Source organism: Brienomyrus brachyistius, unplaced genomic scaffold (assembly GCF_023856365.1).
Source record: "Brienomyrus brachyistius isolate T26 unplaced genomic scaffold, BBRACH_0.4 scaffold32, whole genome shotgun sequence".
Classification (NCBI taxonomy): domain Eukaryota; kingdom Metazoa; phylum Chordata; class Actinopteri; order Osteoglossiformes; family Mormyridae; genus Brienomyrus; species Brienomyrus brachyistius.
Window position 1 is genome coordinate 1,422,799 of NW_026042307.1, and position 17,511 is coordinate 1,440,309.

The 17,511-nt window shown below is 41.7% G+C and overlaps 1 protein-coding gene across 2 annotated transcripts in view; it reads right to left on the reverse strand.

Annotated features, from left to right (window-relative positions):
• Positions 1 to 16,775, reverse strand: part of LOC125721135 (phospholipid-transporting ATPase VD-like) — a 34,282-nt gene extending 17,507 nt beyond the window's left edge. Inside the window, exons 1-10 of one of the 2 annotated variants that reach the window (XM_048997129.1) lie at positions 16,351 to 16,775; positions 11,183 to 11,539; positions 10,059 to 10,253; positions 7,397 to 7,601; positions 5,757 to 5,842; positions 4,527 to 4,633; positions 3,434 to 3,565; positions 2,903 to 3,015; positions 1,700 to 1,952; positions 641 to 876 (exon numbers count right to left, since the gene is read on the reverse strand). In XM_048997129.1, coding sequence (XP_048853086.1) covers positions 641 to 876; positions 1,700 to 1,952; positions 2,903 to 3,015; positions 3,434 to 3,565; positions 4,527 to 4,633; positions 5,757 to 5,842; positions 7,397 to 7,601; positions 10,059 to 10,253; positions 11,183 to 11,472 — 1,617 coding nt within the window. In that variant the 5' untranslated portion in view covers positions 11,473 to 11,539; positions 16,351 to 16,775. Of the gene's footprint in view, positions 1 to 640; positions 877 to 1,699; positions 1,953 to 2,902; positions 3,016 to 3,433; positions 3,566 to 4,526; positions 4,634 to 5,756; positions 5,843 to 7,396; positions 7,602 to 10,058; positions 10,254 to 11,182; positions 11,540 to 12,191; positions 12,635 to 16,350 lie in introns of those variants that run through there. The other variant, XM_048997130.1, reaches the window with a different exon arrangement.
• Between the last annotated feature and the right edge of the window lie 736 nt (positions 16,776 to 17,511).

The following is a 17,511-nucleotide window of genomic DNA, read 5'->3' on the forward strand; positions in this document are numbered from 1 at the left end:
GGTGTCAATGAGAGTCAGTGACTGCCTGTCGCTCTGGCGTGTTGGACATGTTTAGTCCCCACTGGCCGTTTAGCCGGGTGTAAGCTAGTTGCAGCTCTCTGATTGGGCTCTATGTTAACCGTCTTCTCTAGTCGTGCTGGGCTGATCCAGTGCAAACGCTCACAATCAATGGGAGCTGATCATTTGTCGGCCTTGATTGGCTATAGTTTTTTTTGCCAAAGGCTTGGTGCATAACCAGCTTTATGGCAGTTTACACAGCTTTCCCTGGGCTTGGCAAGCAGGAAGTGAAACTCAGGCAGGCCTTGACAAGATCACTGGACCATATTTATAAAGTTAATACAGGATTATTTATATTGAAGGAGACAATACTTTCTACACAAGCTGACATAAGCAGGCAGAAAGTAAAATTAATCATACTGGCAGCGATTTAACAAACTCTTAAACAACTCCTAAACTCGGGTGTACTGTCACATTCTGATATTCTGGGAACACAGAGAAATTCCATATGAGATCACTGCATAGGCCAATTCTGAAGAGGTTTCCAGCATGTTGAGTCGATGATATCAAAGGCTGGCTCCCATGTCTCTGGGGCCAAAGGATGGTCTGTGTTTGCCGAGTGGTGCTGTTTGGGGGGACGTACCATGTGGCTGCTGAAGGCCGTCTGGCGAGGGGCACCTCCATCCAGAGGCTCCGTCTGCAGGTCGGGCTCCATTTCACAGCCAGTGAGGGTGTGCAGGGACACTGAACTGTGGTTGCAGTTCAGAGAGCGGCAGCTGAGCGACCTGAGGCTGGACCGCGACTTCACCTTCGTCGTAGGACGGCCGGCATCGTCGTCGTCGTCGCAGTCCTGATCACGATATAGCTCCAGCCTCCGTGCTGGAAGAGATGGCCACAATGTTATGTTGCTGAAAAAAACCCCCGACAGACCACCGGGCAGGCAACACCACCCCAATACAGCTGTAGCCTTGGAGAAGAGTGTCAAGACTAAGCACTATGGACGATGGAGGGAACATCCACGATAAAGGTATGCAAAATAACAGAGAAGACACCACGACTGACCAACGCAGGAATTACAGGAGATTCTACGCGCTGGAAGCTACAAAGACTGGAGGTGGGAAACCAAGGTCCTTGAGATAAAGTACCTGCTGATTTTCACACAGCTCTAACTAGCTTTCCTGGACTTCGAGTTACACTCATTAAACTAACTATATTCCCTATAGTGAGATCCTCCAGACTTCAGAACACCAGGAGACTGCTTGGCTTATTAACTTGCATCCACGGTTTTGTAGACGTCTTCTATTCAAACATTGTCCTCCTGATCTCTGCTTACTTAGTTGTGGAGGGGGGGGGGGGTGACTACCCATTATCACCCCTCTCATGTCCTAACCCTTTATAACTGGCCTTCCTGCTGTTTTACTGAAATAGAAGACACCATGCTGAACTGCAATTTCACACATTTCAGATATCTAGAGCATTTCATTTCATCCCATTCACTGCATTCATATGTTGTGGTGATTTTCTCTTATGTGAAGTATAGTGTAAACTGAGCTATTCTTATATTTTCTGCCTTTGGTCACCAAAGGGAACTTTTCAGTTATGCATCGTTATTCTGTGTTTGCTCTGATAACATAATAAATGGCAGCCACACCTGCTTAGAACTTCCCGGTATTATGAGCCTCCCTCCTGCAGGTCAGCTTACCGTTGTCCTCGTGGGGATAGTCCACGCCCGCAATGCTGCAGCGGCAGAACACCATCTTGTTCTCTGTCAGCGTGCCAGTCTTGTCAGAGAAGACATACTGGATCTGGCCCAGATCCTCGGTGATGTTCAGCGCCCGGCACTGGACACCGGAGGCCAGCCGCCCACTGTGGAAGTCTACGTCATTCTGGATGAAGTATATCTGACCCAGCTTGACGATCTCGATGGAAACGTATAGGGAGATGGGAATCAGCACCTGTTGGAGGAAGGTTGGGATGGAAAGTAGAGGTTTCATCTGAAAGGTCTTGGGATTTAGCCTCATTCAAGGCAGAGCGTCATGTAAAGTCAATCTATATCAATGCTGATTAAATATGGAGTGTAATCTATATACCTTCATTTCTGTGAACATTAGCTAAAAGTGTTCTTGCTGTTATCTTTATAGGAAAAATAAATTTATGATGTTTCATGGTGCCTAACAGCCAGTATTGAAATATCAAAGTTCATCCATCAATTTTCTGTAATGGCCTGTTCTATGCCGAGTCAAACGGGTCTGGGGCTTATCCTGGAGGCAATGGGCATAAAGGTAGAGAACAACCCAAGATGGGGCGCCAACCAGTCACACACACCATTCACATAGACATGCACGCCTAACGGCAATTGGTCATTCCAATCAGCCTCAGCATGTCTTTGGACTATGGAGGGAAACTGGAGTACCCAGAGGAAACCCCACGATGACATGGGGAGAACATGCAAACTCCACACACATGTAACCCAGGTGGAGACTCGAACCCGGGTCCCAGAGGTGTGAGGCAACAAGGATATTTGACATGGTGATCCAGTGGTTAGCCAAGTCATTGATTCTTTTTATTATGGATAATTATAGACAGATTATAGATCAAAATGACTTAATTATAATAACAGAGGCTTAGATGAAAAATTGGCATATTAGTTCTATATTAATTTAACCCTTCCTTCTTTTTGCCCTAAACAAACGAAAAACATAAACCTTGAATAAAAGCCCAACAAGAAACTGGTTCAACGTCATTTCATGAATTTCACTAATGTTTGTGTCTAGAATAAAAGCAATGACTAACCATACCCATACTGGGAGGAATCTGGGCACACCTGCTCTACTGCATTTCTCAAGATATGACAGACAGACAGCTCTTTATCGATATAGAAGTCAGCAAGATTCCCTTACACTACCTGCAAGACTATGATCATGGTCCAGAACAAGTAGAATCCAGCTAAGACAGGGGAAATGCCATCAGGAATAATAAATGCTGGATTTTTCAGGCTGCTCAACCATAAACCATGACCTAAAACATAAAAAAACAAACGTATTTAAAACCAACAAACATTCAAATAGTAAATATTGTGCATATTTCACAATTTCTGCATGTACAGCAACATTTTGCATAAAAACAATATTGGGAAGTTACTGGTAAGTATCAGAGAACTGACTGGCTCGGCACTGCACGCATGACAGTATCAGAGAACTGACTGGCTCGGCCCTGCACGCATGACAGTATCAGAGAACTGACTGGCTCGGCACTGCACGCATGACAGTATCAGAGAACTGACTGGCTCGGCACTGCACGCATGACAGTATCAGAGAACTGACTGGCTCGGCACTGCATGCATGACAGTACCAGAGAACTGACTGGCTCGGCACTGCACACATGACAGTGTCAGAGAACTGACTGGCTCGGCACTGCACACGACGAGGGAACCTACCTATCGCTGCAGTCAGGCACATCACAAGCAGCAGCACCACGCTCCAGAGGACGTCCGTGTTTAGCCTCCTCTCCAGCTTGCTGCGTTTATACCGTGGTCCACTGTTGTTCTTCATCGCCTTGGTCTCATGGCCTGCACACAAAGAACCCAAACAAAGGCCGGGACTCAGAGACCTGATGAAGAGAACTTGACTGAGATAAAATATATTGCATCCTTACCTGAAAACCCATTTACTAAATGCATCTTCAGAAACCTCAGTTCCTGAATCTACCCTCTAAGTGCTTCTGGGCAGCTTTTGAATGATTGTAGTCAATCTGAAATCTTTTAGAAGCAAGCCTTTGCACAGTGGCTTCTCATGCAATACATTAAACACAGGTCTGTCATTGTCAATTATTATGTTTTACTTATATAGTGCCTTTCTCACACTCAAGGGCATTTTACAATATATACAATCTGACAAACATACATACTTTATATTTTAGAGCTCATCACGCAGCTCTGGTATTAATCAATGCTTCCGATACATTTTTCACTCTTCCTCTTTTTATGCAAAGCAATGTAATATAAATCAGTGATGTTCTGCAAAAGATTTATTATAATATGCTTCAGAATTCACCACCAGTTCTGTTTTGTAGTTATGGGGCTTAATAATTACATCATAACCCAAACAATTTTGATACAAGTTTAGTGTCATGGGAACTTTTGTCAAGCAAGGGTGATTACAGTTCCAAAGAAAAACGAATCTTTTTATACACGATACAAAAAAGTTACATTTGAAATTTCATTTCACTGTGTAGCAGGGGCCTTGCAGTGTGTTTTGCAGGTGTAGCTAGCCTGCTTTCCATCTCCAAAAGGAGGGGTAGGACGGCCAGTCTGTCAGCTCATTCACTCACCAGCATAGACTACAATGCCAATGACAGCTCATTCACTCACCAGCATAGACTGCAATGCCGATGACAGCTCATTTACTCACCAGCATAGACTACAATGCCGATGACAGCTCATTTACTCACCAGCATAGACAACAATGCCGATGACAGCTCATTCACTCACCAGCATAGACTACAATGCCAATGACAGCTCATTCACTCACCAGCATAGACAACAATGCCGATGATGGTCTCGGTGTTGCGGACAGTGCAACTTCTCAGCAGGAGGTTATCGTTGCACAAACCCACTCGCAATTTATTGGGGTTTTCCCTGGGGGGAAAAAAACATTAAAAACAGGGAAAAAAAAAAATTACAGACATTACAAATCAAATTCTAAAAATGCAAACAAAGTAAGAGTGTGGGACTAGTTAGTATAGTAACTTATGATGCCACAACGCTGTATAAAATATGAATATTTTACTAATTTTGCAAGTCACACAATGTTGTATGTTTGAATAGTGCCCATGTGTGTGAGTTAAGCATATATTATATTTTGACATTGTAGGAACCATTTTTTCAATTTTATAAAAATCTGTGACTGCAATAAAAAAACTAAACATGTCGAGTCTTTTTTTTTGTTTGGTTACTTATGGTTAAGGTTAGGGTGGGGTAGGTTAAGGTTGTCATTAATGGGATTAGAGATTTCCCATAGAAATGAAACAAAACCTGAAATTTCCCTACTTTTGGGGACATCAGGTCCCCATTTGGATAACCAAAATTTTATAAAAAACTGCGAATGCAATCAAAAAAGTAAAAATGCAAAAAGTCTTGTATTTTGGTTAGTTACTTATGGTTAAGGTTAGGACTGGGTAGAGGTTAAGGGTGTTGTGATTGGGATTAGGGTTATTCTCATAGAAATGAATGGACGGTCCCCATTTAGATAGGTAGACCAGCTTAAATAATAAAGTTTTCTGATTTCTGATTGCCTTGTACAAATGCATCAAGGACAGGCTCCAGACCCCCACAAAGCTGAATAGGACAAGCGGGTTCAACCGTGTTTGAGTGTGTATATGTCTGTGTTACGTTCCACACTCTCTGCAGGCTAACCACAGTAATTTCATTTATGTTAAAGACCTGTGGTAAGCCAGTGATTAGACATGATAGGGCGCTTGGCCTCCCAGAACTGCCTGCTCTGTTAAGGAATAAATGAGGAAGGTGTGATTACCACTTCCAACAAATAGTAATTGTTAGTAAACTGTTATTGTGAGTGTTTGTCTCTACATTTCTTCAACTTCCATGATTTGGACTCAGTGATGCGCATTGAACCAGATGCAAGCACAATAAAGCCCTTTTATTTTCTCCACCAGATAGAAATATAAAATGGGAACCGAGACAGTTTGTTGGCATCCAGCCTGACCAGTGAGAGATAAGGAACAGGTTTTATAAGACTTACAAAACTCCTCGGAAGCGGTTCAGGTCATTGTGGGGACTTTCACACTCAATCCGACTGTCAAAATTTTCAGGAATCACATCAGAACCCTTCACCAACAAGACAAATTGTTAATTGTTACATTTTCAGTAAGACTTTTATACAGTAATAGCTTTCCTTAATAAGTCATTAACAAATATTACATGACATTTAACAGATGATTAATTTATGTAAATTAATTTTTTTTAGCAAATGATAATTAATGTATTAGATCACGTGTTTTTAAACATTTATAAATGATTTAAGAAATTCCAGCTAAAGTACTTGGTAACTATTCAGTAACAAATTAATCATGTTTTCAATCATTAATGTCTGACTAATTAAACATACATCCTCACACACCAATTGCACTTGTTTCATTTCCCATAAAGCTCTTTGTTCACAGGTTGTACAAACTTAAAACCACCAATTTCACATTTCCCTCTACTTTGCAAGTCAGAAGGAAATTGGGTTTTTGCATGTTTACCAATCATAACAACTGATAACATTAAGCTTTGAGCTGACAAAGTCTGTGCCGATTCTAAGGGTGCAATGTGTCCTCAGAAGTGGTTAATCAAAAAGTTTGGCTCCATGTTTAAAACAGATAAATGGCAACAAGATCCCCAGCACACCGAAACTTCATGTTTGTCAGTAACCTTTACAGACTATTAAGTCTTCAAACAAACATATATTTATACAAAAAAACAGCGGAATATAACAAGTCCAATTATCTGCAAAAAAAAACTTCAGTTGATACACTCACTAAAAGTGAAACTGATTAGTGATGTGTTGTCATTGCTGACATACCACAGCACACAATGCAGGACAACGAAATGTCTCCTCTGCATTTAACCCATATGTGACTTCATGACAGGGCAGGCTAAACCTGTTACCTGAAAAATCGAATAATTTGAAAACAAGAAATAAGAATTCCAGTGTTGAAGGCTGATGGTCGATTGCGTCTGTGGACATCAGTAAACCATGAATGAACATTTTAAGTTTTAAGGTTCATTTTACTGTCATTTTTAGCATGGTGTCACATGAATTTCTGATTCACATCCAGCAGCGTTCTGTACATTAACAGTAATTCAAAAATAAAACCTCAATAATGTTATAAAACAATAATTATAAACCACCAATCAAATAAATAAATCGATAAATAAATAAATAAAATGCCTGCCTATTTTTTTTTTTTTTACTAAGACCATTCAATAAATTAGAGAAGTTAGTTAAAACCAGAGCAGTTAAAAACAAAGCAGTACAACTACAGCTTCAGCACAGAGAAGCGGCAGTGATGTCAGACAATCAGGTAGGGAGTTGATAGCATTTCTAAGTATTTGAATGTACAGGAACTAATAATCTGTTAAGTATTATGCAATATTTGTTAATAACTTGAACTGAATGAATGAAAGTATTAATATTAATAAATAAAGTGCTACCACATTTTCTATTAATAGGTTCTGTTCACCGTAGGTTGCTTTTGTATATGCAGGTGCTGACAAAAAGTGCTTCATTATTAACGGTCTGAAAAGCAGCTCTAACTCGACAGTCGTTATAATGCTAGAGCTCTGCGCTCCGTGCATATTGACAAAGCTGTGAGAGCCGCCGTGAGTTTCCAGTCATACCTGCTTGGCCAGGCCCCGCACCACCTGCCTCTGCTTCAGGTTAGTCTCTCCGTCCAGGTTGGCCGTCTCGATGTGGCAAACGCCGTCCGGATCGGAGGACTGCAGCAGCACCATGTCGGCCGGGATGATCTCGTTGCAGGCCAGCTGCACGAAGTCACCCACGCACACGTCTTTCCAGCACTTGTCCACGTATCGCCTCTGCTTCCTGAAGCCAACGGGGGACATGGGTGTCCAAAGTGGCCCCCCACAGCGAAGGACGATCACAGCATTCACCATTTAAAGCCCGACCATTTACAGAAGGGCTGCTTTTCAGAATACAGCATAACAAAAAGAATAATCTAAAGTGAAGAAACACGTCATACAGAGGTTTTGGCATAAAATTATAATTTATCAATGACAGATATGTCAACCCCACCACATCATGAGGGTTAGGGGTGCCGCCCCCCCGCGCATTCTGGAAACACCTCATAAAATTTTTTGGTCTTATCAGCGAGTGAAGTGTTTCAGTTTAGGATACCAAAGCAGAACAATAACATACGAGAAACACGAGATCACTGCGGGATGTCAAGTGAAAGGCTGCCGTAAACATGCCTGACGTTCTCCAAACCAGCACTATACATATAATTTCTGTATTTTTGAGTTACAGAACTTGGTTTGTGTAATCTGTCTTTCATAAAACTCCCCAAAAAAGTCTCCTTATGACGACCCCATGATATATCAAAACCGCGATGGAGTTCAGATGCCGAAGCTGCTACTGCGGGGGTGCAGCTGGGCAGCTTGCGAGCTATTTATAAATGACCGTGTCAAAATTATCTATCTACTAGAAAAATGCAAAAGATATATTTATTTATAGAGTATTCTTTATTATTATTCTTTATGATTATTTTTATTATTAATTTCCATTTGGGATAAATAAAGTATTTTTGAATTGAACTGCGATTTTAGTTCCTTCACCTTTCTCTTTCTCAGCTCGCTTTTCAGAGGGAAGTTAATGTCGTAGTTTTTATGAACAGTCCGAAAACGCCGCTCCACATTTCCCTTCTTCGGAATAGCAATGGCGGGGGCGGCATGGGGGTGCAGTGGTTAGCACTGTTGCCTCACACCTCTGGGACCCGGGTTCGAGTCTCCGCCTGGGTCACATGTGTGTGGAGTTTGCATGTTCTCCCCATGTCATTGTGGGGTTTCCTCCATGTACTCCGGTTTCCCCCCACAGTCCAAAAACATGCTGAGGCTAATTGGAGTCGCTAAAATTGCCCATAGGTGTGCATGTGTGAGTGAATGGTGTGTGAGTGTGCCCTGCGATGGGCTGGCCCCCCATCCTGGGTTGTTCCCTGCCTCGTGCCCATTGCTTCCGGGATAGGCTCCGGACCCCCCGCGACCCAATAGGATAAGCGGTTTGGAAAATGGATGGATGGATGGAATAGCAATGGCAGACTGACAGATGAAGCAAACGCACTTCGAATATAACATTGTGAAAACAAAAACTCCTCCTTCCATTCCGTATGGAAGTGGTCGGTTTTTGGCTTCTTACTTGGTCCAGCTCCCCCATTCATTTTTATACCCTCTCTTAAGTTTAGTAGAAGTAAATTGGAGGCGACTCGGTTGCTCGCTGGAGTTTTGCGATAGCTGGCACGGTTGAACGCCTCATCCATCCTCTCTCTTTTATACCATGCGATCCTCCCACTCTACCTTTGCGACTGACCAGTAGATCACGATCAACGTACTGTGCAGACACCCCTGGCCTACTGTATACTGTAGGCATATACTGAATTATTATTATAATCATCATTATTATCATTGTTATTGCTGTTGCTGAATATTCTGAATTCTTCTTTCACTGGGGATTCAGGCAGAATGGATCCCTGCATGTACACCACCCCAAACATTAGACATTGGTTAATTATCAGATGATCCTGGACAAGGCCTGCTGTGAATGTGAAACTCAGCTCCGCTTGCATGGAGCCAGCAATAAAACCTAATAGCCCTGTTAATGTTCTACCAAAACCAGCACAGTTCATTAGTAGGAAACACGGGGGGGGGGGGGGGGGAGGGTTCCTAATCCAGGCCTGTAGACTAAAAACAGTACTGGTGTTTAAGTACTTTTATATCTCCCAAAAATAAAGTAAAATAAAAAGATAGCATGGAGAAGCATGGCCTATTGGCTCTCATAAAAGACCTCAGTCCTTGGCTCCATAACCCAATCACACGTTTCTCAAATCTTTCCACTCATTTGTCCATTTTGCAAGCAAGGGCTCAGAGGCAGTCATACAAACACATTGCAATGTGCAAAAGAAAGGGTAGGTAGCGATGATGTGAACTGACTCCTAATCCTTACGTACCATTGTAATTCATAGCAACAATGTGCTGAACCTTCTCCAAGAATGCAGCGGTAATACAGTCCCATGAGTCATCATTCAATGTGACCGAGGAGCACTTAACAAAAGGCAACAGGCTGCTCATTTGGAGAGGCATTAATCCTGTCACACCCACAAGTTCCTCCTTTCATCAACAACCAAACATATCTACAGATTCCCTCAGTCCTGCCCTTGGTCATTTTCATGACAAGCTATTAATCACAGACCTCATTTACTATTGTAAATGCCTCATAGGTTTTTAAATTACAAAAACAGATCAACATCAGTGGTTCATCGCCGGTACTGACCCGCAGTAAACTTTGGTGATGTTGTTGTTGATCACTTTGTCGAAGCGATAGCGGCGGAAGTCTTCCAGGGCGTCCTTGAAGGCAATGATGCCGAGCACGACCACAAGGGGGATCATGGTGATCTCCTTCTGGAAAGCCTCCACCACTGGCACCCAGTTCAGCAGTACCAGGAACAGGAAGTACAGATTGGCAATCCTACAAACCACAATTAGATTAGGATCGTTCTATGATCCAAATATGTTTCAAGTTGAGAGGCAGCAAAACTTCTGTATCTACACTTGAGAAATTTCTAGAAAGAATTGACTATGTACCCAAATAGATGTGTGCAACACAGCTTCTAGTATGCACAGACTCTCATTCTAGCCTGTTCTAATATCACTAACCCAGATTAAGGTTATTTATTAAATCAGAATAAATCCACTCTCTGAATGGTTTACTCCAGCTGTCACAGAAAACCACTGAATACATATGCTTTGTTTATTTAGCAAATGCTTTTGTCCAAAGAAACAAGTATGGCAAAGATACACATCACTTTCCAAATTACGCAAAAAGCTAATAGCCCTACTATTAAAAAAAAAGCAAGAAGCGCAGCATTAAGAACATTCAGGGAGCATGGAGTGGCGTGAGCCCAGTAGGGGTATTCCTGTTACAGCTGGGTCTTCAGGCATTTGTTGAAGGTGCTAACAGTTACTACAGCTGCGGTCAATATGCTAAAACCGAAAGCTTGAGTACAAGTAGACCTCTTCTTATGAGGTCTTCGAGAAGTGGTTTGTCTGAAGCTGCTGTGAAGTGCAATGCTAGGACAGTTGGTATCAGGCTCCTAGAAGCAGGACTGAAGTCCCATAAAGCAAGGAAGAAGCCCTTCATTAATGAGAAGCGGGGAAGAACCAGGCTGGAGTTTATAAATATATATATATATATATATATATATATATATATATATATATATATATATATATATATATATATATATATATATATATATATATATATATATATATATATATATATATTTTACACAGAGCTGTATTTAAAAAATGGTCTAAACACAGAATTGTTTTCCAGACTTAAAACTGATAAAAGTCGATACAGATTAAAGGCACTGTGATCCATCGGGGGCCCACCTGTGAAACTGCTCAAATAAGTTCATTGGGATGAAGCTGAGGATGGTGTACTTGGTGGTGCGGATGCGGTTGCCTTGGTAACCCTTGGAGATGCTGCAGTATTCATCCTGGTAAGGGCCATGGCGGGCAATGACCATGCGTCTTTTACCAGCAGGCTTGTAAGCGGGTGAATCCCCACTGGTGGTCCTGTTTTTTTGGGGGGGTGAATCTGCAGGCGAGTACCAGCTCAGTCCTGACTCGGGGAACAGCAGGCGCCGACATCGATGCTGCACCCAGCGCAGCGACTCCATGGCGCCCCCTAGCACCCAACCACGGTGCTGCTGTGAGAGCAGCAATCAATGCAGCAGGGGCCTCCACCTACCAAAGACAAGGTCACAGGTTCACTGTAAATAGGTTGTTCTGCGTCGCAGGACAGTGTTTCGGCAGAGCAAAGCAGGCGTGCTCAGACTGGCATTCTCAAGTGAAAGTAAAACCAAGACAAGCACAAAGTTTGGAGGAAAGCTCTAGAATCTAGCTAACCCTCACCCTAATCCATCTCTCTAAACCAGACTCTTTCCTATTCCTCGTTCTATCATTGTTATGTATATCCCCTTAAAAATACTTGATAACTTCTGAGAAAATGATAAGTAAAAAGTACACAAAGTAAAATTACATTCTTTTATTTGGGTAATTACCCGGCATTCAGCATATGAAAACAGTTTTCAGCTGACCCTTCTCTGCCAAGCGTGCTCTCCTACATGTGTGATCTAGACAGCAAGATGGGCTCAGTGTAAAGAGAAATTTCTCTCTGCAATCAAAGTGTCTCAAAGTATCGTTATTTATCAGTCAATTTCAGATATATTATCAGAGTGAAACAGAACAACAGGCCAACGGACAGATAAAGGTATTTTTTTTATATCTTTAGGACAGCAAACAATACGACCTTTAAGCTCAATAAAAGGAATTTGATAACATTTGATAACATAATTTGATAACCTTTACCAATTAACAACAACAATCACTCCCCTACCTGAAGACTTTCAAATACTTGACAAAAAGTAGACAAGACAAAAATGTAACAAAATAATTAAAATCACAATGCTGGAGACAATACAACTCTCCTACACTTTGCAATGCATCACCAAACATATGTCTGCTTCTTCTGTTCCTGGCAATTTACTACAGACACAAGGTCTTAGTTACTATTTAAACACATCCCACTCTGGGGAAGATTTATCTGCGGCTAGTGTCACAAACCTGTGAAAGGTCACCCGGCTTTAGCTGAATGTTCACACACAGTGTTTTTTTCCTAAACAATAACATATTGACAGTTGTTCTAGAAGCAGAGATGTGAACATCCAGGCCTTTAAGGACAGTTATAATAGATATCAAACAATCTTATCTGGGACAAGGCAGACAAATAGCTATCACTTTGTTTAAGACACAATCAAGAGAGGCAAAGAGCAAATCAAGTTCTGACATTAGTAGAAAGAATTATAACACAAACTAAATGTCAACGAACTGAAAAGAGACCTGATATATTTTCTTCAAAACCAATATTTTCAGCCTTTGTGGCTAAATAATGTATTACTACAAGTTATAAAACATTGAAAACCAGTCAGTTACACTTTTTAAAAGTATTTCTAATATTTTCTTGAAATAAAAGTCCAACTGTTCCCACAATGTGATAAAAATCTGTTATTCTGACCTTGTGGAGACATTTTGTTCCATCTACACAAGGGGAAGCTCAATATTATAAAAATATGTGACTGCAACCAAAAAACTAAAACAGCCAAAAGTCTTGCATTTTGTTTGGTTACTTATAGTTAAGGTTACGCCTGGGTAGGTGCTAAGGTTGTCATACTTAGGATTATGTTAATGCCCATAGAAATTAATGAACAATCCCCAGAAAGGTAGGAATATCAAAATGTGTGTTTGTGGGTTATGTATATATTACATCAGAGATCAAATGTCTCAACAGTGTATTAAAAACCTGTTATTTTGATGTTGTGGGGACCATTTTTGGGGGGAAACTCCCACCCATTTGCTTATTCTGCTCAGGGTAATGGGGGTCCTGAGCCTATTCCAGAGGTTACAGGTGCATAACAGAGGCAATGACCCAGGATGGGGCACCTACGCATCACAGGGCACACTCACACACCCCATTGACACTTACGGGCAATTTGATAACTCCAATTAACCTCAGCATGTTTTTTGGCCTGTGGGGGTGAAGCCAAAGTACCCGGAGGAAATCTCACGATGACACTGTGAGAACACACAAAGCCCTCACACATATATTGAGCACGTATGCAAATTATGGGGATCCGATAAGTCACATCAGCGACATATATTAATAGGAAAATAATCCTTCAAGCCAAGCTGTATTGCCATTACATGCAGACTTCAATGCAAATTTTCTCTATTTTCATTTTCTGCTCCCTCTATTCACATGGCAAATTAATCGTAGCCAGAAAGGATCTGTGCTCAACCAGTGTACTGCCAGAAACTGAAAAGGAGAGAACTACAGTTCTAGGTAGGTTACAGAGTAGCAGGTGGTAGATTTGGGATAGAGTTCCGATCCATATCCCAGTAAAGGACAGGCTGGTGCTGTAGTGGCAGTCAGGCGGGTACTTAAGATTGACCTACAGACAGTCCCCTGGCTACGAACGAGATCTGTTGCACAAGTCTGTCTTTAAGTCACATTTGTATAATAATAATAATAATAATAATAGTAACTACATATGGTATAGCACTATACCTCAAGCTGAAGAAGCCACAGAACGTTTTCACGAGTGTCACAAAGTGACGTGTCTGTTTATAATTATGAACTATTGTATTAAACTCAGGCTTTTTATTATAACAGGCTTCCTGGCAGTTAAATATGTCGTTCTTACCCTGGGGGCTGCCTATATACCGATTCTGGTCCATATATTGTATATATAGCGCTGCATGGAAGTGCAGAAAAATAAAAATCGACATTCCATGTAGGTGGATTAAGATAAGAATGCACATTTGTTATACAACTGAGCTTGTACATACTAAGGGGGATTTATTTTTTTGCTTAACACAAACCTTCGATTCAAATTAAGAAAGTGAGGTCAGCCAGTCCCAGGAGGAAATGGGGTTAAGGGCCTTGGGTAAACGCCCAATGGCGACATCACTCTGCCAGCCATGGGATTTGAACCTGTAACCATTCAGTTAAATACACGTCGTCCTAATAATCTTAGCTACCAACGACAGCCAAAGAGAGTCATTCAACTGTCATTATCATCAGCTAAAATGTTTGTTTGTGCCTGACCAATTTTCTTGTCTGGAACAGACACTTTTTTGTATAACGATGAACTCTCTCCATTCACGTTGCCATAGGAAACAAGAAAAGAGAAATTTGTAGAGTATTTAAAATTCCAGTCTTCTCAATTTAAGCAAGAAGTTGAGGGGGGAAATGGTGGTGGTGAGGGGGGGGGGGGGGGGATCATATTTTCCTCTCAAAACTGGAGATACCAGAATACCCTTTCTGTCACCTGACACAAAAGTCAAGGATTACAGCAAAGACTAAACAGAATTGTTTGAATGTTGTTGTTGTTGTTGTTGTTGTCAATAATAATAATAATAATAATGTATGAAATGGAACCACCAGGAAGATCAGAAACTGAAGAAACTGCAGGACAGAAGGACAGTCACACATTCGGGGAAAAAGTGTCACAGGATTTTCAGAACCTGAACTTGGGTTTCAGCTCAGTGTACTTTCAGCATGACACAGGCCTACTCAAAAGGACCTGTGACATAACTAGAAGCTGAACTTAAACCTATATTTAAACAGAAATCAAAAACATTCACATTATATAGCTTTTCTTATATTACAAAAACTGAAACAGGCCTACTGAATTTCAAAATTCAATTAATTTCATTTGAAATTAAAGCACTTCAAAGCTGTGAAAAACATGGCAGCTCAGGCTTGGAAAGAGATTTTAACACCCAGTCTCCACATTCCCAAGCAGGTCTCCAGCACAGGGTTGTTGATAATGAACTCTCCTGCACTCCTGCAATTCCAGCTGCAACATGCACATTCACAAGTTCAGCAGGCTTTATTTCCATAATCAGAAAACTATTATTATCCCGAATGAAATTCATTCGAATTCATTTTTTAATTTATTTTTAACCATGAATCTCCCATTTGAATGTTATTTAAGTCCAGTTAAACTACATACGGACATATTTTTTCTTCCTATTCACTGAGGAATTCACTTTTTCAGAACCAAAACTCATTCACGTTTTTGCAGCAGAAGTCGGCGGTAGTTATGAACTGATGTTAAAGGACCCATAACTAAGCAATAAAATTGCCAGAGAGGACCTCACTTTGCACTTTTTTTTGCATTTACATTTGTACGTAATATCTTCCAATTAAAGGCTCGTCACATTCATGTGTAAATTCCTTTCTGAATCGTTATCCCTAAATGCGATCTTAATTTCATAGTGAAACAGCGACAATCAGCAGCCCAATATCTAAATATCATACAGATACGCAGACTGTTGTTTTTACCCAGCTGTAAATCTAAATTAACGCTGCATTAAAAGTAGCCGTCTCACAAGGTGATATAACAGTAAGTATAATTACAGCATTGCAGCAATGAAGGTCACGCTAAATAAACCCGGTGGATTATTCCCCCACAACGGACACATCTGGTGCTCACTAACCGCATGTTTTACGTCTCATAGCTAATCACAATACAACCATTACCAGATTCCGCTACCAGGATCAAAAAGCATTAAAACAACTCAGCGTCTGTATACTTAGCTGCCGATGTCAGTTATATACACGTATTACACGAGCATGTATGCATGCATGTGTGTGTGTGTGTGTGTGTGTGTATGTGTATGTGTGTATACATCAAGTCAAAAAGGAAAACGAAAACGTCGCCTGCGACCAAACAAGGAGAGCAGACACTCATTTTGCTAGTTACCGATATGTCCAGGTAGACTATTAAAATGCAAATAGCAGAAGTAGAAAGTGAATACCGTGTTTAACAAGGACCCGGAATTAATGTCGGATCGTTAGCTGTTTTAATCTACCGATGCACTGAAACTAACCGGAAACGGATCGTCTTCGGAGTAAATTTATCCTCAATAAAAATGAGGATTAAAAACTATCAAGACGACCAGTAACACTGTATCCACATATGAAGTCTTACCCCGCGTCGGCCACGAGTATCTCGGTGAGGAAGGGGCTATTCCGCTTTCAGGCCCCCCCCTGCCATCGCTCCCATTAATCTACTACAAAGAAATCCAGGTCACATCCATACTGTCACGATTCACCCCAGAACGCCGGAGAAACAGCTTTCGCTCTTACGGCGTCCATGGGGAGCCCTTCGAATCACGTGCTCCGAGTACGAACTGCTTCGTCTGACTATGGAGTTTGCGCAGAATTGACGGCGATTCGCATCGCGATCGGAAATTCAAGCCCTGAACGCATTACTTATATAAAACCCGGGGGGTAATGTCATTTTAAACCGCTGTCTCTGTTTGCTGGAGGTGCATTAATAGCCTTCCGTGACCGATGCGCTGAGAAAAGTTACTTTGTCACAGAAGAGCTGGTTGCTTCTGCTTACAAAGTTCCGTTTCCTAGTGGGGTCAACGTTTCCCGTGAACATCGCCCAATCGGGGGGGGGGGCGAAGCTGAATGAACTGAGCAAAGCTGAATGAACTGAAGAAGACTTATGGTGGGATTTACCATACAAATGTTCATAACCATTCCCACGGAATTTCAGGATGTGTGTATGTATATATATATGTATATATATATATATATATATATATATATATATATATATATATATACACACACACACACACACACACACACAGTATCTCACAAAAGTGTGAGAGCGATAACACCAAATTTAACACACCTGCTCCCCAAGGCCACCTGAGACCTTGTAACCAGGGACGGATTACGGACGGGGCCAGCGGGGCCGCTGCCCAGGGGCCCTTGGGGTGCAGGGGGCCCATGGGGCCCCTAGCCCAAAACAATTTGCAACGCTTATCAACAATGCATTTTCATTTGTCTATTTTAGAGGGCCTACATTCTTTGATCCTCTGCCTAGAAGGGCCCCTGACCCTATAGGGAGGGCGTTTGGCTGCCAAGGGCCCTTGAATTGTGGTGGTTGTGGTGGTGGTGCTGGTGGGGGGCCTTCGCGAACGTTTTGCCCAGGGGCCCACACAACCCATAATCCATCCCTGCTTGTAACACTAACGAGTGACATGACAACGGGAAGGGAAAAGGGCTAATTGGGCACAATTTGGGCATTTTCATTTAGGGGTGTACTCACTTTTGTTGCCAGCAGTTCAGACAT